The sequence below is a fragment of the Neovison vison genome, chromosome 9 (genome assembly GCF_020171115.1).
Source record: "Neovison vison isolate M4711 chromosome 9, ASM_NN_V1, whole genome shotgun sequence".
Taxonomy (NCBI): domain Eukaryota; kingdom Metazoa; phylum Chordata; class Mammalia; order Carnivora; family Mustelidae; genus Neogale; species Neogale vison.
In genome coordinates this window covers 13,571,753-13,597,733 of record NC_058099.1, presented here as the reverse complement: position 1 = coordinate 13,597,733, position 25,981 = coordinate 13,571,753, and the positions used below count along the sequence as shown (strand labels likewise).

Here is a 25,981-nt window from a genome sequence, read left to right as displayed (position 1 = left end):
AACATGATTTAATAGATGAAAGGCTATTTGTTTATTTATTGGGATGGGAGAGAAGCAGAGGGAGAAGGACAAGCAGACTCTTCGCTGAACCAAGAGCCTGACGTGGGGCTCAGTTTTACTGAGATCACGACCTGAGCTGAAATCAAGAGTTGGATGCTTAACCGACTGAGCCACCTAGATGCCCCTGAAAAGCTTTTAGAACAATGCTTCACAAACATTTGTTTGCTGATATCTTCAAAATATAATCAAATAACACATCTGAGTAGCCACCAGGAAGCCAGGTTAACATTCTAGCTCTGGAGTGTGCAATCTGTCAGAAATAGTAGTCACTGATAGTAATAATGGTAAAGAATTTTGTAATTGTTCCCTTTTAAGTTCCAGTTTTTGGTCATATTGCCTTGCAGTTCCTCCAAATGTTTCTTGTTTTCATATCTGGACCTCTGCTTTCCCTGCTACTCTCTGTTATCTTCCACTTGACTCTATCCTACTGGTTCTTCAAGATTCAGGTGTTTCCTTCTCTGGAAATCCTTCCTTCAAGTCTAGGGTAGGTGTTTCCTGTTTTTCTCTCTTATTGTACTTACTATATACTAATGTTCTAGATCTATTTCTAACAGAATTTGTTTCTTTTTTCTTCCACTATTCGTGGCTTGCTACCTGTGTGATTTTGAGATAACCTACTTAATTTTTCTGAGCCTGGGTTTCTTCGTCAGTGAAATAACAGATGTAAAAATGTCAACACGATGAACTTAGCACTGAGGACAATGTCTAACACTTTTCCCAATGCCAAGCACACAATAGCCAAGCACAGTCAATAGTGTTTATTGATTAAATACAAAATAAGATAATTTGCAAATTCTATTTAATCTTTTTAAAAATGTCACAGGTGCAAAATCAGAATGAGTTTATAGGCCACACATAGGAGAGAGGGCAACTCTCTGAACTTGGACATTAAATGACTAAAATCAACATCATGAATGAGATTAAACAAAAGTCAACTTAGAGATAAAATGTTTCTCAGGCTAGGAAAGACTTGGCTGGCTAGTGGTATTAGCTGTAGAGAAACAATGAGCATGGAAACCAACAAAACACCCACAGAGGGATATCAGAGATGATAGAAATGAGATGATTAATCTGGGACAAGGGAATTCCAGGCACCTGTGAACCACTTTGCTACAGAGTGGGAATGGTTTATCAACATCACTATGGCTTAAAAGAGATCTACCTCTTGATTCTGGATCATACTCTTGATAATACACTCATGCCAAAACCTCTGACTGGTGATTGGTGTGCAGAGTACTTTTCCAGTTAGAAAGCAGCGCAATGGAAATAGGTGGGGACATTTTTTTTCTCTTTGTCAATGAAAAGTGCATCCTTTGTTAATCGGTGAGATGGCATCCTGGTTTTTGTATAGTGCCTTGCCATCAGACTCTGGTTATTAAGGAGGCAGCGTCTCTCTCTCTCTCTCTGGTCAATTCAATTCTGACTTGATGGCTCTGAAAGATTAAAAGCGAAACCCTCAACGATGCTGATCCACCAATAAGTAAAACAAGAGTTTGGGGAATCTTCCTGCTTTAGCATGTTAGCAATCCTTCCAAACCACAAACCACAATGGAATAGAAGTCAATGACAAACAACAAAAAAAGCTAAGAACACTAGAAACATTTTTAAAAGATTTATTTATTGTCCATTTTCTATAGGGATATAATGGTAACAAAAAACCCAAAGACATCATATTAAAAGTCTTTATTCTTAGTATGGAGAACATAATTTCAAGATTCTATATTGTTTTTCAAAGAATATTTATACTCAACACTTTGACAGTGCAATCAGAAAGGTGAAAGGCCAAAAAAAGAAAAAAAAAAAAAGTGGTAAAGCGAATTCAGAAACAATTTGGTTCCATTCCATCTGAAGCAGAACTTTAAATAAGACATTGAGTAAGTCCATGAAAAATTTCTGGGAGAACAAAAACACCATCTTCTTGGAAAGATTAAGGCAGTCAAAGGAATCTGAAAAATACCCGGTGCCATGAAGACCAAGTTTGCCTGCTTTCCTGGTTCCACACTATGCTTCCATGTAGAAACACCACAGACACAGTGATATAATAACATTAGACACTCCATGATAATTCTGGGGGAAGGGAAGCCTCTCTTTTGTAGAATACAGGTGAAATCAAATGCCTTAGGAGAAGTTTTGGTCAAAAATGGTCTATACTCTAGAATAAATCATTCAGCTCCTTCCACGGCTGTAGTGGAAATAGGTTTCACATAGTATGGACCTTCGCTCAGGTAAGTTCTGAGCCTCAAATAATTTGGGTTCCCAAAGATTTCTGCAATTGTCTTGGAATTGGCAAGTGCTTTCACCAGTTCATATTTGGCATCCTTTGAAGCTTTATCATGCTCCACAGACCGGTCCATCACATATTCCACAAACCCTGGACTATTAAACATAAGTTTCTGAGCCCAGGGTTGGTTTGCGATGGCCTGAAATGGAAAGCAGAAAGATTACAACTCCTCTGAGCCTTAAGAAGTTATATGTGTTACTTGGATAGCACATTAACCTTAAAAATGTTACTTTTTGGGCCACGTGGGTGGCTTGCTTAGTTAAGCGTTTGACTCTTGATTTCAGCACAGGTCATGATCTCAGGGTCCTAGGATTAAGCGCACGTCAGGCTGCATGCTCAGCAGGGAGTCTGCTTGAGATTCTCTTCTCCCTCTGTCCCTCCCCCAACTCACACTCTCTCTAAAATAAATAAAAATAAATCTTTAAAAAATGATACTTTTGCCTAAATAAATCCCCCTCCAAAAATCTAACTTAAGAAAATAATCTAGGGGTGCCTGGATGGCTGAGTCAGTTAAGCATCTGACCCTTGCTTTTGGCTCAGGTCATAACCTCAGGGTCATGAGATCGAGCTCAGTGTTGGTCTCTATCCTCAGCGTGGACTCTACCTGTCTCTCTCCCTCTACTACTCCCCTGACTTGTACTCTTTTTCCCTCTCTCTCTTGCAAATAAATAAAATCTTAAAAAAAAAAAAAATCTAAATATTAAAAAGCTTTGTTTACAAAGATGTTTATCATAGGGTGAAAGTTATAATAAAAATGTCTAATAGTGGGAGGGACAGGTAAGTAAACTACGATACAGAGTAAGAAAAAATTAAATAAACATTAAGCATGTTTATAAAGGAGGTGCCTGGGTGGCTCAGTGGGTTAAGCATCTGCCTTCGGCTCAGGTCATGATCTCAGGGTCCTGGGATTGAGCCCTGGATCAGGCTCCCGGCCCAGCGGGGAGTCTGCTTCTCCCTTTTCCTCTGCCCCTCCCCCTGCTTGTGCACTCTCTTGCTCTCGCTCTCTAATAAATAAATATAATCTTAAAAAACAAAACTTCACCAAAAAAAGGTAAATAAATACTAACACTAAAAGGAAATACACAAAACAGGTCTGACTTTAAGTGATTTCAAAAATTTCTACTTAATGTTTACCAAATTTTAAAATAATGAATAAACAGCTTTTATGAGAGCTGATATGGCTTAACTCAACCTTGTGGGTTTGGGCAAAGCTTGCTGAAGACATACCTGAGCTAGTCCTTTAAGAATAGAGGCTACCAAGCAAAGTTGGGGAACACTGTTGAATGTAGAGGGCACAAAAAGGTCCAGAGATGGGAAGCAAGCAGTCTGGTGTCACTAGAGCATTAAGTGCCAGAAGGGAAAATGGCAGGAAATAAGGCTCAGGAAGAGGACCAGGGCTGGGTCAGTAGAGGGCTCGCTTGATGGCACATAAGGAATCTGGAATTAATTCTGTGATCCCATAGAATCCTGCCTAAATCTCTGCCATAATACCTAATACCTTTAACTGAAACAATCATTTACACACCTGTCTCCCTCATTAGTCCACACTAAGCACATAGGGCAGAACGTGCACTATGCACTGGTATATCCCAGGGCATGGCAGAGGTACTGGCGCATTCTAAGTACTCATGTGCTGAGCTAGCTTTGTTCCAGAAGGACCTGTGAAAAAGAAGAGGATGCGTACCGTGAACACTTTCAAGGCAGCGCAGTGCAGTTCGGGGAAGGGCTGATTACTGATGCCACGGAAGAGCTCCAGCGGATCCCGAGATAAAGAAGAAAACCAGGATTCTGTCATCCGCAGGAGGTCATCAGTCTGCTGCTCTGGCTACAGGACCGAAAAGAAAAATCTCAAGCTTTTGGAAGTCAGAAAGCCTGGGTCTGATGGCACATGTCCTGAGTTTGCTCTCTGATCTCTAAGTCTGAAGCACACTTTCCCAAACCCTGCTCACACTTCCCCAGTCGTTTCTCGTTTTCCTGATGGGGTTGATTAGGCAAGCTCTAGGGTCCTCTCTCTCCAGTTCTGACCTGGCTGACTCCACTTTAACTTAAAAATTGTCACTAGGGGCGCCTGGGTGGCTCAGTGGGTTAAAGCCTCTGCCTTCAGCTCAGGTCATGATCCCAGGGTGCTGGGATGGAGCCCAGCGTCAGGCTCTTTGCTCAGCAGGGAGCCTGCTTCCTCCTCTCTCTCTGCCTGCTTCTCTGCCTACTTGTGATCACCGTCTGTCAAATAAATAAATAAAATCTTTAAAAAACCAAAACAAAACTGTCACTAGTCATATACTGAGGGCTATCTTCTTTTACTAAAAGTTGAGTAACATTTATTTTAAGTTAGCCAGTATTTTGTTGATTTATACAGATTTATTCTCCCAAACGTATCCCACTGCCCTTCATTAACTTCCTGATTTACTTACCGGTATATAAAAAATCGACGAAATTGCATCCAAACACCTAATTTTGAGCTCTGTCGAGGCATTCTTTGCTTGATATCCTATTTTCATGAGCAAGCGTTCAAAGCGAGTTCCTTTGAAGGATAACAAAATGTTTTTTATTGTGATAAAATTAATATTAACCAATTTTAAGTATACAGCTCAGTGGCATTAAGTACATTTATATTGTTGTGCAATCATCGTCATTATCCATCTCCAGAACTCCATCATCTCAAATCAAAACTCTGTATTCAGTAAACAGTGACTTCCCATTTCTCCCACCCCCATCCCCTGATAACCAGGATTTTACTTTCTGTCTCTGCATATTCAAAGACTCTAAGTATCTCTTTTAAGTAGAATCATGTAATACTCCTCTTTTTGAGTCTGGCTTATTGTACTTAGCATAATGTCTTCAAGGCCCCTACATGTTATATACCATGTATGAGAATTTCATTCCCTCTTTTCATTCACACTGGTCCATGCCCAAGGTGAAGCCCAGCGTGGGGCTTTAACTCATGACCTGGAGATCAAGACCTGAGCTGAGATCAAGAGTTGGACACCTAACCAACTGAGCCACCCGGGTGCCCGTCATTCCTTTTTAAGATTGGATGTTTCGTTGTATTGTATGCACCACATTTCGTTTATGCACTCGTCCATCAATGAACAGGATTGTTTCTATCTTCTTGGCTATTATGAATAATGCTGTTACGAAGACAAGTGTACAAATAAATTTTGAGTCCCTTCTTTCAATTTCCTTGGGTGTATATCTAGAAGTGTATTTGCTGGATCAGATGGTAATTTTATGTAAATTTTTTAAAAAGATTTTATTCATTTGTTTTAGAGAGAGAGAGTGAGAGCGCACTCAAGCTGGGGAGAGGAGCAGAAGAGGAGGGCAAGAGAGGGCAAAAGAATCTCCAGCAGACTCCACACCGAGTGTGGAGCCTGATGTGGGGCCCAATCTCAGGATCCTGAGAACATGATCTGAGTTGAAACCAAGAGTTAGTCTCTCAACAAACTGAGCCACCCAGGTGCACCTCTATGTATAATTTTTTGAGGAACCAACCACCATAATGTTTTCCACAGCAGCTGTACCATTTTACATTCCCACCAAATATGTACCAGGGTCCCAATTTACGTCCTTGTCAACACTTGTTATTTTCTGTTTTTGTTGTTTTTTTTTGTCATTAATAGCATCCAAATGGGTATGAAGTAAACAATGGGATTTTTTTAAAAGTATGCTTTCAGAGGCGCCTGGGTGGCTCAGTGGGTTAAAGCCTCTGCCTTCAGCTCAGATCATGATCCCGGGTCCTGGGATTGAGCCCCGCATTGGGCTCTCTGTGAAGCAGGGAGCCTGCTTCCCTTCCTCTCTCTCTGCCTGCCTCTCTGCCTACTTGTGATCTCTGTCTGTCAAATAAATAAATAAAATCTTAAAATAAAAAAAGTATGCTTTCATATATTATGAAACCAACCTAAACTGACACAAAAATTAAACATGCAGTCAGAGACTAAAAGACAAACCTAAAACACACATTCGTATGTAATACATTATGTGTATATATATGACAAATTACAGAGGATTTGGAATCAAAGGACCTGGATTTGAGTATGAGTTGCCCCACCCCGTCTATGTGATCTTAAAAGTTTTCTTAACTTCTCTGAATTTCAGCTACCTTATCTATAAAATAAGAACGCCAGAGTATGCTCTTTGCAGGACCGTAAAAGGATTACATGTTATAGGTAAAAGCACTTAGAAAAGTATGTATCACAAGGATACCGGTTGTGATACACAATAGCATTTTCAATTTTCAATTCAAGATATATGTCATAAAGGTTTTACAGTGCCCATATTATTTTTTTGTCCATATTATTTTTTGTATAGAATTCAGAGTGCTTTAATATACTCATGGATGTACGTTGCCTACAAGAGACCCATCTGGAACCCAAGGATACATCCACACTGAAAGTGAAGGGATGGAGAAGCATCTTTCATGGCAATGGGCCACAAAAGAAAGATAGGGTAGAGATTCTCATATCAGAAAATTAGATTTTAAACTAAAGACTGTAGTCAGAATACAGAAGGATACTACATCACTCTTAAAGGGTCTATCCACCAAGAAGATCTAACAATTGTAAATATTTGTGCCCCCAATACGGGAGCAGCCAACTAAATAAGACAACTGTTAATCAAGATAAAGAGTCATATTGATATAAATATATTAATAGTAGGGGATCTTAACATGCCACTGTCAGTAACAGACAGATCATCCAAGCAGAAAATCAATAAAGAAATAAGAGACTGAATGACACATTGGACCCAATGGACCTCATAGATATATACAGAACATTCCATCCTAAAACAACAGAAAACTCATTCTTCTCAAGTGCACATAGAACTTTCTCTAGAATAGACCACGGACCACACACTGGGTCACAAATCAGGGCTCAACCGATACCAAAAGATTGAGATTATTCCCTGCATATTCTCAGACCACAATGCTTTGAAACTGGAACTCAATCACAAGAAAAAGTTTGGAAGGAATTCAAACACTTGGAAGCTGAAGAACACCCTGCTTAAGAATGTTTGGATTAACTAGGAAATCAAGAAAGAACTTAAACAATTCATGGAAACCAATGAGAATAAAGATACCTTGGTCCAAAACCTACGGTATATGGCAAAAGCGATCCTAAGGGGGAGATACATAGCCATGAAGTCTCCCTCAAAAAAAATGAAAAATCTAGAATACAAAGAACTGAAGAATCAACAACAAATTAAGCGACCCCCCAACACATGAATCTAATCAAGATTAGAGCAGAGATCAATGAGATAGAAACTAGGGATACAGTAGAACACATCAGTGAAACTAGAAGCTGTTTTTTTGAAAGAATCAATAAGACCGATAAACCACTGGCCAAATTAATCCAAAAGAAAAGAGAGAGGACCCAAACTAATTAAACTATGAATGAAAAGGGAGATCATGACTAACACCAAGGAAATAGAAACAATCATCAGAATTTATTATCAACAATTATATGCCAGTAAGTTAAGCAACCTATGGATGCATTCCTGGAAACTATAAACTTCCAAAACTGAATCAGGAAGAAACTGACAACCTGAATAGACCAATATCTAGTAACAAGATTGAAGCAGTGATCAAAAACCTCCCAAAAGGAGCACCTGGGTGGCTCAATGGGTTAAAACCTCTGCGTTCGGCTCAGGTCATGATCCCAGCGTCCTGGGATTGAGCCCCGTATTGGACTCTCTGCTTGGTGGGGAGCCTGTTTCCCTTCCTCTCTCTCTGTCAAATAAATAAAATCTTTAAAAAACAAGCAAACAAACAAACAACCTCCCAAAAAACAAGAGCCCAGGACCCGACAGATTCCCTGGAGAATTCTACCACACATTCAAAGAAGAAATATCTATTCTCCTGAAGCTGTTTCAAAAGCTAGGAACAGAAGGAAAACTTCCAGACTCTTTTTATGAAGTCAGCATTACCCTGATCCCCAAACCAGGCAAAGACCCCACCAGAGAAGAGAATTTCAGACCAATATTCCTGATGAATACGGATGCCAAGATTCTCAACAAGACCCTAGCTAACTGGATCCAACACTACATTAAAAAGGTTATCCACCATGACCAGGTGTGATTTATCCATGGGATGCAAGGGTGGTTCAACATTCGCAAATCAGTCAATGTGACAGAACAAATCAATAAAGAAGAGAGAAGAACCACATGGTCCTCTCAATTGATGCAGAAAAGGCATTTGACAAGATACACCATCCGTTCCTGATTAAAACAATTCAAAGTATAGGGATAGAGGGAACATCCTCAACCTCATAAAATCTATCTATGAAAAACCCACAGCAAATATCATCCTCAATGGGGAAAAGCTGACAGCCCTCCCTTTGAGATCAGGAACATGACAAGGATGTCCACTCTCGCCACTGTTGTTCAACATAGTACTAGAAGTCCTAGCAACAGCCATCAGACAACAAAAAGAAGTAAAAGATATACAAATTGGCAAAGAAGAAGTCAAACTCTCTGTCTTCACACATGACATGATACTTTATATGGAAAACCAAGACTCCACCCCCAAACTACTAGAACTCATACAGCAATTCAGTAATGTGGCAGGATACAAAATCAATGTACAGAAATCAGTTGCTTTCTTATATACTAACAATGAAAATACAGAAAGGGAAATTAGAGAATCGATTCCATTTACTATAGCACCAAGAACCATAAGATACCTAACCAAAGAGGTAAAGGATCTGTACTCGAAGAACTACAAAACACTGATGAAAGAAACTGAAGAAGAAACAAAAAGATGAAAGAGCATTCTATGCTCATGGATCAGAAGAATAAACATTGTTAAAATGTTTATACTGCCTAGAGCCATCTATACCTTCAATGCCATCCCAATCAAAATTCCAAGGACACTTTTCACAAAGGTGGAACAAACAATCCTAAAATTTATATGGAACCAGAAGACACACTGAATTGCTAAGGAAATGCTGAAAAAGAAAAACAAGACTAGGGGCATCACATTGCCTGATTTCAAGCTTTACTACGAAGCTGTGATCACCAAGACAGCATGGTACTGGCACAAAAACAGACACACAGACCAGTGGAACAGAGTAGAGAGCCCAGTTATGTACCCGCAACTCTATGGTCAACTAATCTTCGATAAAGCAGAAAAAAATATCCAGTGGAAAAAAGACATTCTCTTCAATAAATGCTGCTGGGAAAACTGGACAGCTATATGTAGAAGAATGAAACTCGACCATTCTCTTACACCATACACAAAGATGAACTCAAAATGGATAAAAGACCTCAACCTGAGGCAGAAATCTATCAAACTCCTACAGAATAACGTTGGCAGCAACCTCTTGGACATTGGTCACAGCAACTTCTTTCAAGACACATCTCCAAAAGCAAAGGAAACAAAAGCGAAAATGATATCTTGGGGACTCTGTCAAGATCAAAAGCTTCTGCACAGCAAAGGAAACAGTCAACAAAACGAAGAGGCAACCCATGGAATGGGAGAAGATATTTGCAAATGACAGTACAAACAAAGAGCTGATATCCAAGATCTATAAAGAACTCCTCAAACTCAACACACACAAAACAGATAATCACGTCAAAAAATGGGCAGAAGACATGAACAGATACTTCTCCAAAGAAGACATACAAATGGCTAACAGACACATGAAAAAATGTTCATCATCACTAGCCATCAGGGAGATTCAAATCAAAACCACATTGAGATACCACTTTACACCAGTTTGAATGGCAAAGTCAACAAGACAGTAAAAAACAAGTGTTGGAGAGGATGTAGAGAAAGGGGAACCCTCTTACACTCTTGGTGGGAATGCAAGTTGGTGCAGCCACTTTGGAAAACAGTGTGGAGATTCCTTAAGAAATTAAAAATATAGCTTCCCTATGACCCTGTAATTGCACTACTGGGTATTTACCCCAAAGACACAGATGCAGTGAAAAGGAGGGCCACCAGTACCCCAATGTTCATAGCAGCAATGGCCACAGTTGCCAAACTGTGGAAAGAACCAAGATGTCCTTCAACGGACGAATGGGTAAAGAAGATATAGTCCATATACACAATGGAGTATTATGCCTCCCTCAGAAAGGATGGATACCCAATTTTTGTAGCAACATGGATGGGACTGGAGGAGATTATGCTGAGTGAAGTAACTCAAGCAGAGAGATTCAATTATCATTTGGTCTCACTTACTTGTGGAGCATAAGGAATAACATGGAGGACACTGGGAGATGGAGAAGAGAAGTGAGTTGGGGAAAATGAGAGGGGAACACAAACCATGAGAGATTATGGACACTGAGAGACAAACTAAGGGTTTTGGGGGGGTGAAGGATGGGGTGAGCCTGGTGGTGGGTATTGTGGAGGGCACATATTGCATGGAGCACTGGGTTTGGTGCATAAACAATGAATTTTGAACACTGAAAAAAAATAAATTTTTTTAAGAAATGATACTCATGGATATGCCATAAAGTATCACTCTGAACAAAAAATTTCTAACAAATTTTTGTTTCTTTTTCTTCCTGGATATTACAAACATAAAACAAATATGTGTTTTCATTAAGTAGTCACAATCCCAAGAAGCAGTTGTTTACTCTTTTTATGAACAAATGAGGAAAACAGGGCCTACAGTAATGAAGTCAGTGTTAGAACTGGGACATGAATCCAGGTCTGACTCTAGTCCACGGTCTCTGAACCATGAATACTATCAAGGAAGGTACAGAGGGGACACAGTGCTTGGTCTAGCCAAATAAAAAAATAAACAAAAATTCATTAGTAAGTGAGACTTTCTAGGGACAAATCCAAAGTCACAGTAAAAAGACTGTCCTCTGTAAGAGTAGTTTCTACAATGTAGCTAATGCACCAGCCAGTGAGCTTATATATTTAATTCTTGTCAAAAGTGAAGATATCTCTAAAGAAAGCCAAAATAAGTCATACCAACCTGTTTTTTGTAAAACTTGTTTCCCTTCAACATTGGATCCCAGGATTCCAATTGTGTCCACTGCTACACCAATCATGGTGGGGTCCTGACTTTCTGTCATTTCAAAGACTTTCTCCACAAAGATAGGATAACGCTCACAGATCTGTTGAGGACTATCCATGATAGCCAGATTTCCAAAAAACTTCACAAATCCTAAAGATATTTACAAAAATATACGTTAATAGAGGAGGAAGACCATACAAATTGTGGGCCTGGTGCTTTCCCAGGGAGGGTAATAAACTACTGGCCAGGAAGGGGAAAATGGTTATAGTACTCTACTCGGTTGCCTGGCAATCAGAACTCCCATAAAAAGATACCAAAAGACCTATGATGTGTGTTCCTGAGAACAGAAACCCCAGGCTGTCAGTGGAGCTGAAGTCAAGCACTGAAGCACTGTCATATGCAGGGAGGAAGAGCAAAGAACAAAGACCACTGGATATAAACTCTAGGAAAGCAAGTTCGGAATGCTCGTTAGGAAGAAATTTTTTTTTTAAAGTAAGCTCTATGCCTAAATGTGGGGCTGGAACTCATGACCCTGAGATCAAGAGTCGCATGTTCTACTGACTAAGCCAGCCAGGCGCCCCAAGAAATTTTTAAACAGAGATGTTCACTGGTGAAGTAAGCAGGCTACCTAAGGAAGGAATACAGTTCCAATTTCTGCAAGTGCTCGAGAAAAGCTAATTGGCCATATCCTAGAACAGCATGGCTGGACTAGATCCTGTATTAAAGATTCTAAGAGAGAGTTGCTGAATCTGTGAATATACAGTAGTAGTATTTTTATTTATGTTGCTTTTGACTGAGGTTTGAAGGAAACCATCCTAATGCTCTAAAAAGCAATGATATTTCCAGAAAATCAGAATTAAAAAGGCATGGCTCCCATGGCAATAGATTCCACCTCATTAAGGGCCTGCAGGTATCATCTAAAGGGAATCTGCTCTAAAGAAAATAATCCCTGGCCTCTCCTGTCAGAGATAACTCCGAAAAAACATATACTGTCATCTTTACAGAAACCAGTATTTCTTACCTGGCAAATAGAAACTAGAGAAAGGGTCTGAATCTGCCCCAACAATTATATTAGAAATCTGATCAATTACTCCTTCTTGAGCAAGGTACTGTCGTCCATGATGAGTATATGCCAGTGATGTCACCATTTCTATACAGGTGGCTCTGAAATGCCAAGATTTTGCATATGGTTAACATAGTTTATAAACTGTTTTCATAGGCTATGTTACTTAACTCTTTTAATCAGAACGTCAGTAACCTGGCTCTACTTTTCAGATGAGGACACAAGGATGAGATAATTGCAGGGATTTGTTCAGAATCACATTGTTATTACAAGATCAAGTTTAGACTTAAATTTTGATCTGACTTGAGGCCCATTACTATTTCCACTATAACAGAACTGCTCTAAAGAATTTTTCTTAATTTTTGTTTTGAAATGTCATGCATATACAAAAGTAAAGAGATCAGTGCAGTATGCCCCCATGTACCCATAATCCTGATTGCATAGCCATCACGATCTTGCCTTACACAAGGCTTTTTTTTTTTTTTTTAAGATTTTATTTATTATTTGATGGAGAGAGACACAGAGAGAGAAGGAACACAAGCCCGGGGAGTGAGAGAGGGAGAAGCAGGCTTCCCACTGAGCAGAGAGCCCGATGCGGGGCTCGATTCCAGGATTCTGGGATCATGACCTGAACCAAAGGCAGATGCTTAACGACTGAGCCACCCAGACGCCCCCTTACATAAGATTTCTAATAACGTTTTGCTTTTCATCTTTTTCCCTCCATTTTTGCCGAATTATTTTAAAACAAATTCTAGTCATCTAGCCATTTATCTCTGCACATTCCGGTATGCATCTCTAAAAAACACGAACACTTCCTCAAACAATTATGTCATTTCCACATCTTTTAAAAATTGATAAAAGTGCTTGGTATCAGGGCAACTGGGTGGCTCACGAAGTTACGCAGCTGACTTGATTTCAGCTCAGGCCATGATCTTAGTGTTCTGGTTACTAAGTCCCAAGCTGTTTCCTGGACCTCCAAAAAAAGACGTTTTGCTTTAAGAGCTCTCTCAACCAACATACCTGACCAGCACATCCTCCCCAGTCAGCTCTTTGAGGAGCTGAGTTACCAATCCACTGGTGGTACAGTAGGTTAAAGATTCTGTTGACACGGAAGAAATCTCCACAATTAACTGAACGAAAAAGAAACAGAAAAAGCAAAAAGGTCAGAACAGCCACAAATCTGTTAGATCTCATTTTTTTTAAACAGTTAATTGGATTTTTATAACCAAACAGGTTTTCTTGTCCTTTCTCAGATTCTTCTGAAGACAAGATGAAATGAAGCCTCTTCTAACATAAGGAAGACTTTACCCTTTTCAAAATTCCCTGGCCCAAGGCCTTTAATACTACTACTACTTCTTCTTTTTTTTTGTTCTGTTCAGTTAGCCACTGTGTAGTACATCATTAGTTTTTGATGTAGTGTTCAATGGTTCATTAGATGCGTATAACACCCCATGCTCATCACAACACGTGTCCTCCTTAGTACCCATCACCTTGTTACCCCGTCACCCCATTCCTCTCCCCTCTGAAACCCTCAGTTTGTTTCTCGAGGTCCATAGTCTCTCACAGTTTGTCTCTCCCTCTGATTCCCCACTTCATTTTTCCCTCCCTTCTCTTAATGTCCTCATGCTACTCCTTATGTTCCACAAATAAGTGAAACCATATAACTGTCTTTCTCTGCTTGACTTACTTCACTTAGCATAATCCCCACCAGTTCCATCCATGTCAATGCAAATGGTGGGTATCCATCCTTTCTGATGGCTGAGGAATATTCTGGTGTGTGTGTGTGTGTGTGTGTATATATATATATATATCACATCTTCTTTATGTATTCTTCTGTTGAAGGGCATCATGGCTCCTTCCACAATTCAGGTATTGTGGACATTGCTGCTATGAACACTGGGGTGCATGTGCCCCTTCTTTTCACTACATCTGTATTTCTGGGGTAAATATCTTGCAGTGCAATTGTTGGGTTGTAGGGTAGCTCTATTTTTAACATCTTGAGGAATCTCCATACTGTTTTCCAGAGTGGTTGTACCAGCGTGCATTCCCACCAACAGTGTAAAAGGGTTCCCCTTTCTCCGCATCCTCACCAACATTTGTTTTTTCCTGTCTTGTTAATTTTTGCCATTCTAACTGGTGTAAGGTGGTATTTCATGTGGTTTTGATTTGTATTTTCCTGATGGCTAGTGATGTTGAACATTTTTTCATGTGTTAGATATCATTTTAAATTAAACACAGGACTAGGCACTTTATATAACTGAATTTTTTTAAAAAGTCCATTAATTGTCTCCATAAGTAGAGAAACTTCATAAAACATGTAAGAATTATTCTGGCACATAAATACTCTACTCTATCTGATTGTATCTGTACATTTTTTTTTTCCTTAAGAAATCATCAATTCATCAATCAGGGTACAAAAGCCTAAATCAGCAAAAAGATGATTATAAATCATTCATTCATTCATACATTCTATCAGTCAGTCATTCACTTACTCATTCCACAAGGTTGTCCTGAGGGCTTATAGAGAGATATAGGACACTGAAGGATTTTAAGCAGAGGAATGACAACCAGATTTGAATTTTCAAAAGATCATCCTGACAGCATGTGAAAATAGACTAGTGGTGAGAGATACTTGTAGTTTAGACTAGGGTGGTGGTGGCTGTATCGAGGAAGAGAAGTGCATGCTTTAAGTAAAACTGACCCCGTGTGATGACCTAATGGTTATGTAGCAGGGAAAACAAGGCCTCACACAGAATGAGCTCAAGGTTTAATACCCAACCATGTTGACTATGATACAGGGCCAGGGTGTTGTGGCTAGTTTTGACGGGAGCATGGGCTGGGTAAGGAAACACAGGAGTTTGGTTTGAGCATGAGTGTGAGGGGTCTAGGATACATAGGTCTAAAGAGAAAACAGTGAGTAAGCTGTTGGGACATGAGGGTCTGAGCTCAGAAGAGAGGTCTGTGTTGGAGGTTTATGGAGTCATCCCATATAGATGGGAACTGAAATCATAAGATGAATAAAAATGCCTAGAAATGAATATACAGTGAGAATAAGGTTCAGGAAATCACCTTCATGAACTCTACCCATTAAAAGTTCAATAGAGGATAAGAGCCAGGAGATTGAGAAGAAATAACCAGAGAGGCAGAAGGGAAACCAAGATAGCATGGTATTAAGACATGCAAAGTAAGAAAGTGTTTTGAACAGGGAATTAGACTGTCAGCAGTTCCATTTTGAATATGCAGTCTATTAACTGTATGGCCTCAGTTAGCTACTCCATCAATAGTGAGGTTAAACTGGGAGAAGGAGAGAAGAAGTGTGTTGGGGGAAAGCGGGAGGGGGAGACGAATCATAAGAGACTGTGGACTCTGAGAAACAAACTGAGAGTTTTGGAGGGAAGAGGGGTGGGGGGCTGGGTGAGTCTGGTGGTGGATTAAGAAGGGTACGTATTGCATGGAGCACTGGGTATGATGCATAAACAATGACTCTTGGAATACTGAAAAAATAAAGATAAAAAAAATAGTGAGATTAGGGGCGCCCGGATGGCTTAGTTGGTTAAAGCCTCTGCCTCCAGCTCGTGTCACGATCCCAGGGTCCTGGGATCAAGCCCCATATCGGGCTCTTTGCTCCGAGGGGAGCCTGCTTCCTCCTCTCTCTCTGCCTGCCTCTCTGCCTACTTGTGATCTCTGTCAAATGGGTAAATAAAATCTTTTTTTAAAGAAAATAGTGAGGTTAATGATGATCATGTATAGTGTTTACTATAAAAACTGAAGACAATATATGTGGAGATTTATCACAATATTAAGTACAAAGTGGGTGCAAATCAGAGTCATTTCTTCATCTTACTACTATAATCATTTCAAAGTTTAGTTTTAACATTATCTCCTTTATTATAGTACTTTATGTAGTGCACTGTAAATAGTTTTTATATGACTGTCCCACATACAAGGGTGGTTGTTCAGCCCCACATCCCCAGCATCTAATATAGAGCCTAACACACCCAGTAAATGCATGGCAAACAAGCCATCTTGCCTTCCAGCGTGAGCACTACTGCATTCTGAATTGTAGGCACCAGAAAGTGTGCTTTTAGGGATGCCTGGGTGGCTAGGTTGGTTGAGCATCCGACTCTTGATTTCAGTTCAAGTCATGATCTCAGGGTCATGAGACTGAGCCCTGTGTTGGGCTCCATGCTGAGCTAGGAGACTGCTTAAGATTTTCTCTTCCTCTCCCTTTGCCCCTTCCCCTGCACTCCTGTACTCACTCTTGAGAAAAAAAAGCATGCTTTCAGTCTTACCTCATACACTCTGTATCGAACAACGTCGTTTGTTTTCATTACCCTTTTCACATCATCCAGCAGATTGCTTTCAAATAAAGCCTCCAGTCCAGCTTGGGTTAGTGATATTCTTGATAAGGACTTAATGGCCTTATAAGGAAAGAAAATACCTTTTAAATCATAAATGCAGACTATTAATATCTACTTCATGAGATTGATGTGAAATTAGTGTGTGGAATGCATCTTGCACAATGAGCATTCACTATGTTTTAGCTATCATTATTTAAAACTGAAAAAGATACATAGTATCCCCTCTAGAAAACAATGATGTAATTTTGTTGTCTTCTCAAGAGACCTAATATAAGCTCCATGATGGATACTTTGGACATGTGTATTCCAGAAAACAGAAGGGGTTTACTGGTATTTATCTGACACCATTTATTTATCTGATACCATCTATATGAGTTTAGGAATTCAACTATACAACTCCTTCATCCTAAACTTTCACCTCTCCATCCAGAAGGCCTTCTTTGTTTTTTAGTATACTCTGTTTAAGTTGATGGTTCTAGGTGACTTACCGCTTTAGCTACAGACAGACTGTCTCCACCAATACAATAAACGATCTGTTTTAGTAATTCAGCATTATTTAGAATCTCAGTAACAGCTTCAGAATTTTCAACAATTCTTCCAACCTAAAATAAAAAAGCAATCAGAAACTTCCTTAGTGTACATTTATCTTAGAAGTTACTGATTACAGTTATAACACAAGCCATTAAAAATTCCAAATGACTCAAATTCATTAAAGCTGAACACACTCATGTATAGTCACATTACTGAAAAGAAAGAAAAAAAATTAATGGTAAAAAGTTGACACTTCAGTGACAGAAGACAATACAAATTCTAGTTCTATCCATTTTTAGCTGTACTGACCTCGGGCAAATTAACTAACTTCTTTGAACCTAATTTCTTATCTGTAAGTGAGGATTCAATACTTAATTGAAGGATAATTATGATGATTGAAGGAGACTAAAGAGGGAAAGTACCTACTATGGTGTCTAGCACATAAATGGTTAGAGAATCAATCAATACTTTCTCCTTTTCTGTTAACTCATACTTCCAGAGGAGAAAAGGAGAAATAGCACTTGAATGTCTACTGAATAACTAACTGCTTGGTCGCTAACAACTTAACAAGATAAACCTCAGCAGCAGCTCTTCACCTGAATAGTAGAGTAGTTTGGTTACCAGGATTCTAAGAGTCACTGTCTTAATTCTTGGTTTAGTGACCTTTACAAGAGTACTTTTTCCATGCCACTATAATAAGACCTACTATGGCAATGACTTTCTCTAGACTAGGAGCTCCCTGAAGGAAGAAATAGGCTTTATTTGTCTTGGAAACTCTAATAGTATATGGTACAACGCCTGGCATGTAAAAGGAATTCAGTCAGTATTTGATGAATGAGTATTTCAGACAATACTTACTAGAACTCCTTCCTCTAGCTTGGATCCTCCTGGTTGTAGTTAGCTATGCACACTGGAATAGACTAGATACTTCCTAGGCACAGACAGATCCCGTTTTCTTCATCTCTCTGTCTTTGGCACCCAACACAGAGCTAGTCCAGAGCAGGTGGTCATTAAATGTCAGTTCCCTTATTATGTGCTAGTAAAACTTCATACCTGGGATAGAGTGAGAATTTTTACGGAATCATTGGGGTGAGTCAGTCCCCTCTGAAGGTCAGCCCCGAGGTTCCGGGCCACGTGAACTGGCTCCACAGCTTGGAGCAATCTCTCCAGAATGGATACACACAAAGTGGTCTGTTCCCTAAAGAAAACATCACAGATCTCATTAGTTTGTGTCCTGCCAGGTATGAAGTAACAACCTATTAATATCTGAAGCCTGGCTTAATGAGGATCTTCTCCACACAGACTTTCCTTTAAAATACTAACTTCAGGGGCACCTGAGTGGCTCAGTCAGTTAAGTAACTGTCTTCTTTGGCTCAGATCATGAACCCTGGGTCCTGGGGTCAAGTCTCACCCCCATGTCAGGCTCTCTGCTGGATGGGGAGCCTCCCTTTCCCTCCTGCTCACGCTCTCACTCGTTACCTCTCTCTCAAATAAATAAATAAAATCTTTTAAAAAAATACTAACTTCTATTAATTTATTAAACATTTACTAAGTACCTATTATGTGCCATGCCTGTGCTGGGACTATAAAGAAGGATAATATTTATTCTCTAGCCTCAATGAACTCAGTCTAATGGAAAATATAGGAGAACAGAAAGGCAACTATAATTAGGTGGATAAATGTTAGAGGTTGGAGTGGGAAGCTACGGGAGCTCAAAAAAGAACACAGGGATTAGGAAGCCCTCTCAGAGGGGTAACAGCTGAGCTAAATTTTAAGAAAAAAAGTGGGGATTACCTAGGACAAAAGTGTTCCAGGTAGGACACATGAAGAGGAACAGAGGAATGAGGAAAGAGGGAAAGTACCTACTATGGTGTCTAGCACATAAATGGTTAGAGAATCAATCAATACTTTCTCCTTTTCTGTTAACTCATACTTCCAGAGGAGAAAAGGAGAAATAGCACTTGAATGTCTACTGAATAACTAACTGCTTGGTCGCTAACAACTTAACAAGTTGTTATACATTCAAGGAAGTACAAGGGGGAAGAATGGGAGAGAAGTGGGGAGAAAGAAAAAGAAAGTGTATGAATGGGGACCAATAAAACAGGAAAGATGCACAGAAGCCAGATTCTGATGGGTTTTTTTTTTTGTCATGCTACAGAACTCAGACTTTTTCCAGAAAGCAATGGCAAGCCAAGTAGTGTTTTTTGTTTTGTTTTTTAAGATTTTAATTATTTATTTGACAGAGATCACAAGCAGGCAGAGAGGCAGACAGAGAGAGAGAGAGGGGGAAGCAGGCTCCCCACTAAGCAGAGAGCCCGATGCAGGGCTCAATCCTAGGACCCCGAGACCATGACCTGAGCCAAAGGCAGAGGCCCAACCCACTGAGCCACCCAGGCTCCCCACCAAGAAGTGGTTTTAAGCAGAAAGTAACATGATGAGATCTGACTTGAGGAAGTCACTCTGCATCAGCTAGAATTTTTCAGTTAGAAGGCAGGTGATAAGGGAATGAAACGAGGGAATACTAAGGAGGGATGGAGAAGAGGGAAAAGATTCAGGAACAATTAAAGAGGTAAATTAATCAGAACTTGATGCTTACCAGTTGTGGATAAAGAAGATGTTTCAAGAATAACTTTCTTTTCTATTAATGGGCAATACAAGTAAATAGCCCAGGCACTCATATACTGTTAATAGGAGGATAAAATTAAACTGATAGTTTTTCTTTTCTTTTCTCTTTTTAAAAATCTTATTTATTTATTTCACAGAGAGAGACACAGAGAGAGAGGGAACACAAGCAGGAGGAGTGGGAGAAGGAAAAGCAGGCTTCCCGCCCTTGAGCAGGGAGCCTGATGCGGGGGTCGATCCCAGGACCCTGGGATCATGACCTGAGCCTAAGGCAGACGCTTAATAACTGAGCCACCCAGGTGCCCCTGACACAACTTTTCTAAAAGTTGATTAAGCAATACATAGCAAAAGTCTTAAAAATGAACACAACCTTTTTAACTTAGGGATTCCACTTTGTATAACTACACCTAAGGGAATAATTAAGAATCTTTATTATGCCCAAGATAACTGAAACTGTATGTCTATGCAAGAATTTGTACATGGGGGCGCCTGGGTGGCTCAGTGGGTTAAGCCTCTGCCTTCGGCTCAGGTCATGATCTCAGGGTCCTGGGATCGAGTCCTACATCGGGCTCTCTGCTCAGCAGGGGGCCTGCTTCCCTTCCTCTCTCTCTGCCTGCTTCTCTGCCTACTTGTGATCTCTGTCTGTCAAATAAATAAATAAAATCTTAAAAAAAAAAAAAGAATTTGTACATGGATGTTTATAGCAAGAGAAACAACCCAAATGTCCATCAATTAATGAATGGATAAACACAAACCAGTTTTATCCATCCCATGGAATATTATACAACATGGATGAAGTATGGAAATACTATGCTAAGTGAAAGAAAACAAATATAAAAAAAACTTCCTTTTGATGATGATTCCATTTAAATGAATGTCCAGAACAGACAAACCTATAGATTCCTGGTTGTCAAGGACTGGGGGAGGGATAGAGAGGAGAAAGGGGGAGGAAGGACTGTTAATGGATATGGGTTTCTTTTCCTTTTTAAAAAATTGTGACTGGATATACCACAGAATTTACCATTTTAACCATTTCTTTTTTTTTTTTTTTTTTAATAAATAATTTTTTTTTTTTTTTTTTTTTTTAGATTTTATTTATTTATTTGAGAGAGAGAGACAGTGAGAGAGAGCATGAGCAAGGAGAAGGTCAGAGGGAGAAGCAGACTCCCCATGGAGCTGGGAGCCTGATGTGGGACTCGATCCCGGGACTCCAGGATCACGCCCTGAGCCGGAGGCAGTCGTCCAACCAACTGCGCCACCCAGGCGTCCCTTGACCATTTCTTTAATGTACAGTTCTGTGCATTGAAGTTCAATCATGTTGTGCAACCATCACCATCAACCACCTCTAGAACCTTTTCATCTTTCCAAATGGAAAACTCTGTATCTATTTTTTTTAAAGATTCATTTATTTATTTGGTAGCGAGAGCGTGAGAGAGCATGAGCAGGGGGGATGGGGGCAGAAGGCGAAGGAGAGGGAGACTCCTGACTCCTGACTCCCAACATGGGAGTCGATCCTAGGACCCCAGGGTCATGACCTAAGCCAAAGGTAGACAGTTACCCGACTGAGCCACCCAGGTGCCCCCGAATTCTGCATCTTTGAAACACTAACTTCCCAATCTCCCCTCCCCTGAGCCCCTAGCAACCAGCACTCTACTTTCTCTCTCTATAAATGTGACTACCCTTGGTGCCTCATCTAACTGGAACCACACAGTATTGTCCTTTTGTGACTGGCATCATTTCACTTAGAATGGTGTCTCCAACTTTCCTCCATGTTATAACATGTATCAGAAGTTCCTTCCCTTTTAAGGCTGACTAATACTCCCTTGCATGGATATATCACACTTTGTCTATCTATTCTTCTGCTGGTAGATACTTGAATTGCTTTGTTATTGTAATTTCAATTTGCATTTCCCTAATGACTAATGATATTGAGTATCTTTTCATGTTCTTATTTGCCATCCATATATCTTCTTGTTCAATATTTTGCCCATTTTTAAACTGGATACTTTTCTTATTACTGTATTTTGAGAGTTCTTTGTATATTCTGAATATAAGTCCTTTATCAGACATATTCTTTGCAAAGATTTTTCTCCATTTTTGACTTGCCTTTTTATTCTCTTAACTGTGACCTTTGAAGAGCAGACTATTTAATTTGGACGAAGTCCAATTTATCAATTTTTTCTTCTATGGATCTTGCTTTTGGTGTCAAACCAAAGAAATCCTTGTTCAATTCAAGATTAAACAAACAAACAAACAAACAAAAAGCCTCTCCTGGGTTTTTTTTTTCTAGAAGTTTTATAGTTTCAAGTTTTATATTTAGGTTTATAATCTCTCATACACTGTTGATGGGAATGTAAAATGGTAAAATTACTTTGGAAAACAGGCAGTTTTGTAAAAAGTTAAATATACACCTACCATACGATCTAGCCATTTCACTCCTAGGTATTAATTCAAAGAGAAAAAAATATGTCTATGTAAAGACTTGTACACAAATATTCATAAGAGTATTATTTGTAATAGAGTCAAACTGAAGACAGCTCAAATGTACACCAGCAGGTAGAGAAAACAATGTGGTACATCTAGACAAGGGACTACTACTCAGCAATAAAAAGGAATGAAGTAGGGACGCTTGGGTGGCGCAGTTGGTTGGACGACTGCCTCCGGCTCAGGGCGTGATCCTGGAGTCCCGGGATCGAGTCCCACATCAGGCTCCCAGCTCCATGGGGAGTCTGCTTCGCTCTCTGACCTTCTCCTCGCTCATTCTCTCTCTCACTGTCTCTCTCTCTCAAATAAATAAAATAAAATCTTTAAAAAAAAAAAAAAAAAAAGGAATGAAGTATTCATCCACACCACACATGAAAAAATTTTATGAGACTGACGCGCTGCCTACTGCGCTAAGAAGGCACTACATGAAAAAATTTTAAATAATTATGATGAATAAAAGAAACCACAGTACATACTGTGGGATTTCATTTATATAAAACTCTTTTAAAAATTTTTTATTTATTTATTTGAGAGAAAGAAAGAGCAGAGCAAGAGAGAGAGAGCAAAAGCTGGGGGCAGGAGCAGAGGGAGGGGAGGAAGAAGCAGACTCCCTGCTGAGCAGGGAGCCCGACATGGGGCTTGATCCCAGGACCCTGGAACCATAACTTGAGTTGAAGGCAGATACTTAACCAACTGAGCCACCCAGGTAATCCCTCAAATTGTTTATTTTATTATGTGCAGTTTATTTTATTCAAGCTGCATTTCAATAAAGCTATTTATTTTTAAAAGCAGCTATAGATTGAACAGTGTAGTACATAAATTTCAGGTCACATGTGGCCCTTTTTACTAAAGAGCCAAAGAGTTAATCACATACAATCAATCTCCATGTTGTAAAGCAATAATCTTAGGACTTACTTTATTTCACAAAAACTCCTGTCAAGTTTCTAGATATACATCTATTAGGTCAGATTCTGAACCAATATATAGCAACCTGGGTGGTTTTGCCAGGATAACAGAATTAGATCTAGAGTCTGCCAATCTACTAGCTGCATAAGAATTATTCCCACAAATTGCAATTGGTACCTACTGTGTACCCAGTTCTGAATCACCCTGTTTTAAAATTTCCATTAAAATTGTTTCCTTGGGCACTGCTCCTTCATTAGGCAAAACACATCCCCCATGGACTTTATTCTTCAAACTCCCATTCATTTCACTTCCTACTCTATCTCTGGTAACTTACGGTATGACTTTTGAAATTTTATTCATCCATGATATAAAGTGGTTGGACTAGGTGGCCTTTTTAAAATTTATGAGAATAATCTTCTATTTGGCTTCTATTGTACTATGTGCTACACCCTAAGAGAGATGCAGAGATGAACAAAATATGTCCCTTGCATTCAAAGAATTTTCAAACTAGAAGTAAACACATAAAGAACTATAATACAATGCAACAGTATCAAGCATCATTAACAGAAATAATGATAATGTCTCTCAGGAGGTCTGAGGACAGGTCACTTAAAACTGGAGTGGCCAAATGAGACTTTTTGGAGGTGACAGCACTTTACCTGGGCATTCAAAAATGGAAAATATTGGGCGCCTGAGTGGCTCAGTTGGTTGAGTGACTGCCTTTGGCTCAGGTCATGATCCTGGAGTCCCTGGATCAAGTCCCACATTGGGCTCCCTGCTCAGCAAGGAGAATGCTTCTGCTGCTGACCTCTCTCTCTCTTTCTCTCTGTCAGACAAATAAATAAATAAAATCTTAAAAAAAAAAAAAAAAAAAAAGACCGGCATGAACGAAGTTAGGAAAATGCCAAGTCATGCTCAAGGGAAAGTAAAGGGTGCCACATGGTAGCTGAAGCAGATGAAATATTTGTACAGGAGTGGAGGGAAAAGATGAGGCTGGAAAAGTTCATGGAAATATACTGGAAGGGCCCAAATGCCAGAAAAAGAAGTCATGATTTCACCCTGTGGACAATGGGAAACCATGGATAAGACTTGGGACAAATGACCTAAGAAGTTAACTGTGGTTGCTGTGTGGGAAGAATGTGCTGGGCAAGGAAGCTTAAAGGCAGCGAGTCAGACTAATGCAAGAGACCTAGCAAGAGGGAGAAAATGAGGGCCTGAATTAAAGAGGACAGAAAAGAGATATTTCATAGACAAAACCAGATAATGTTAACTAACGGACATAATGAAGCAAAACATGTATAAAACGGGGAGGAATCTCAGCAGGATATAGCCAAGAAAGCCCCTGAAATTAGCCAGTGTTGATCCAGTGATTTTTTTTACCTTTTCAAGGAGACAGATCACTTTTACATTTCTGGATCACAAACATTTGTAAACTGTTTTTAAATGATCAAACGCTCAAATGCAAAGTGCCTTTTTTTTTTTTTTTAAGATTTTATTTATTTATTTGACAGACAGAGATCACAAGTAGGCAGAGAGACAGGCAGAGAGAGGAGGAAGCAGGCTCCCTGAGCAGAGAGCCTGATGCGGGGTTCGACCCCAGGATCCTGGGATCACGATCTGAGCCGAAGGCATAGGCTTTAACCCTCTGAGCCACCCAGAAGCCCCAGCAAAGTGCTTTTTAATCGAATCGTACAGATGTGTATAAAATGAAAAAAAATTGCCATCCTAGGTCCCACTTCTGTATTAATAGATTCTGCTGTACCTTTGAGATATTCTCAATGTTACAATAGTCTGTGTAGTGGCGGGGAGGGGCAGCGATTGAAATCCTTAAAAACGTTACACATAATGAGACCATAAACTCCTATAATATTCCTTTTTCATTCAACAACATGTATTAGAGATTTTTCCACGTCCACATATATAGATCTACCTCAATTTTTCTACTAGCTGCACAGGGTTACACAGTAATGTATCCTAGTTTATTTCCAACCCCTTTTAATAGATATTTAGGCTGTTCCTAGTTTTTTGCTGTCACCTTCTGTCATGCATCTCTCTCTCTATATATATACAGGACATTTCGAGTGCGAGCATACCTGCCTGTTCCATGCCTACGGATCAAAAGATACGTGAATTTAAAATGTGGGTGGGCCTTGCCAAATTGCCAGGACAGGACCCCTTCTTACGAGGACAAGAGTCACGAACCCGTACACTCGATTGCGGAGCCTACTCCTAGGTGGGCAGCCTCGCTTTCCCTCTCCAATTGCTGTTTCAAGTATGAAGGCAGCGAGGCCGGGCGGCGGCCAGGGGCACGCAACTCAGAGGCTGGACCTGCACGCCGGGTCTGACCTCCCGACCCGGGGTCCCTTCCGTTAAAGTGTCACCGATTTCCTCACGCTCCCTGCGACCGGGGAGAGCCCCTCCCCTCGTCCCAGCCACCCCCGTCTCCGTGCTTGGGGTCGTCTCACCGATGGTTCTCGTTGAGCAGGGAGAAAAGCGGGCCGAGGCGCAGTTCCGCCGCCTGCTCGCGGAGCTCGCTGAGCGGCACGGTCTGCAGCACCGAGTGAAGCGCGCGCAGCTCCTCCAGCGGCGCTTCCAGCCGGGACACCTCCCTCAGCAGCGCCAGCGCCTGAGCAGCCATCGCGCCCCTCCCGCCGGGGCTCGCGGGTCCCCGGGCTTCCGCCTCGCGGCTCGCGGCTCGCGGCTCCCACGTCCC

General features: G+C 40.3%; 1 protein-coding gene across 1 annotated transcript; it reads right to left on the bottom strand.

Moving 5' to 3' along the window:
- Window positions 1–1,659: 1,659 nt before the first annotated feature.
- On the bottom strand, window positions 1,660–25,966 carry PSMD5 (proteasome 26S subunit, non-ATPase 5). Its single transcript, XM_044265027.1, has 10 exons — window positions 25,734–25,966; window positions 18,310–18,454; window positions 17,214–17,327; window positions 16,657–16,785; window positions 13,385–13,494; window positions 12,323–12,465; window positions 11,260–11,451; window positions 4,753–4,862; window positions 4,026–4,166; window positions 1,660–2,480 (listed from the first exon to the last, which is right to left on the bottom strand). Exons 1-10 carry the CDS (start codon window positions 25,904–25,906, stop codon window positions 2,223–2,225), a joined length of 1,515 nt encoding a protein of 504 aa, XP_044120962.1. The 5' UTR covers window positions 25,907–25,966; the 3' UTR covers window positions 1,660–2,222.
- Between the last annotated feature and the right edge of the window lie 15 nt (window positions 25,967–25,981).

Coding starts and splice junctions, on each gene's coding strand:
- PSMD5 (XM_044265027.1), bottom strand. CDS start 25,906: ATGGCTGCTCAGGCGCTGGCGCTGCTGAGGGAGGTGTCCCGGCTGGAA. Junction 12,466..13,384: donor GGGGAGGATGTGCTGGTCAG/GTATGTTGGTTG, acceptor TTGGCATTTCAG/AGCCACCTGTATAGAAATGG. Junction 4,863..11,259: donor ACAAGTTTTACAAAAAACAG/GTTGGTATGACT, acceptor TATCCTTCAAAG/GAACTCGCTTTGAACGCTTG.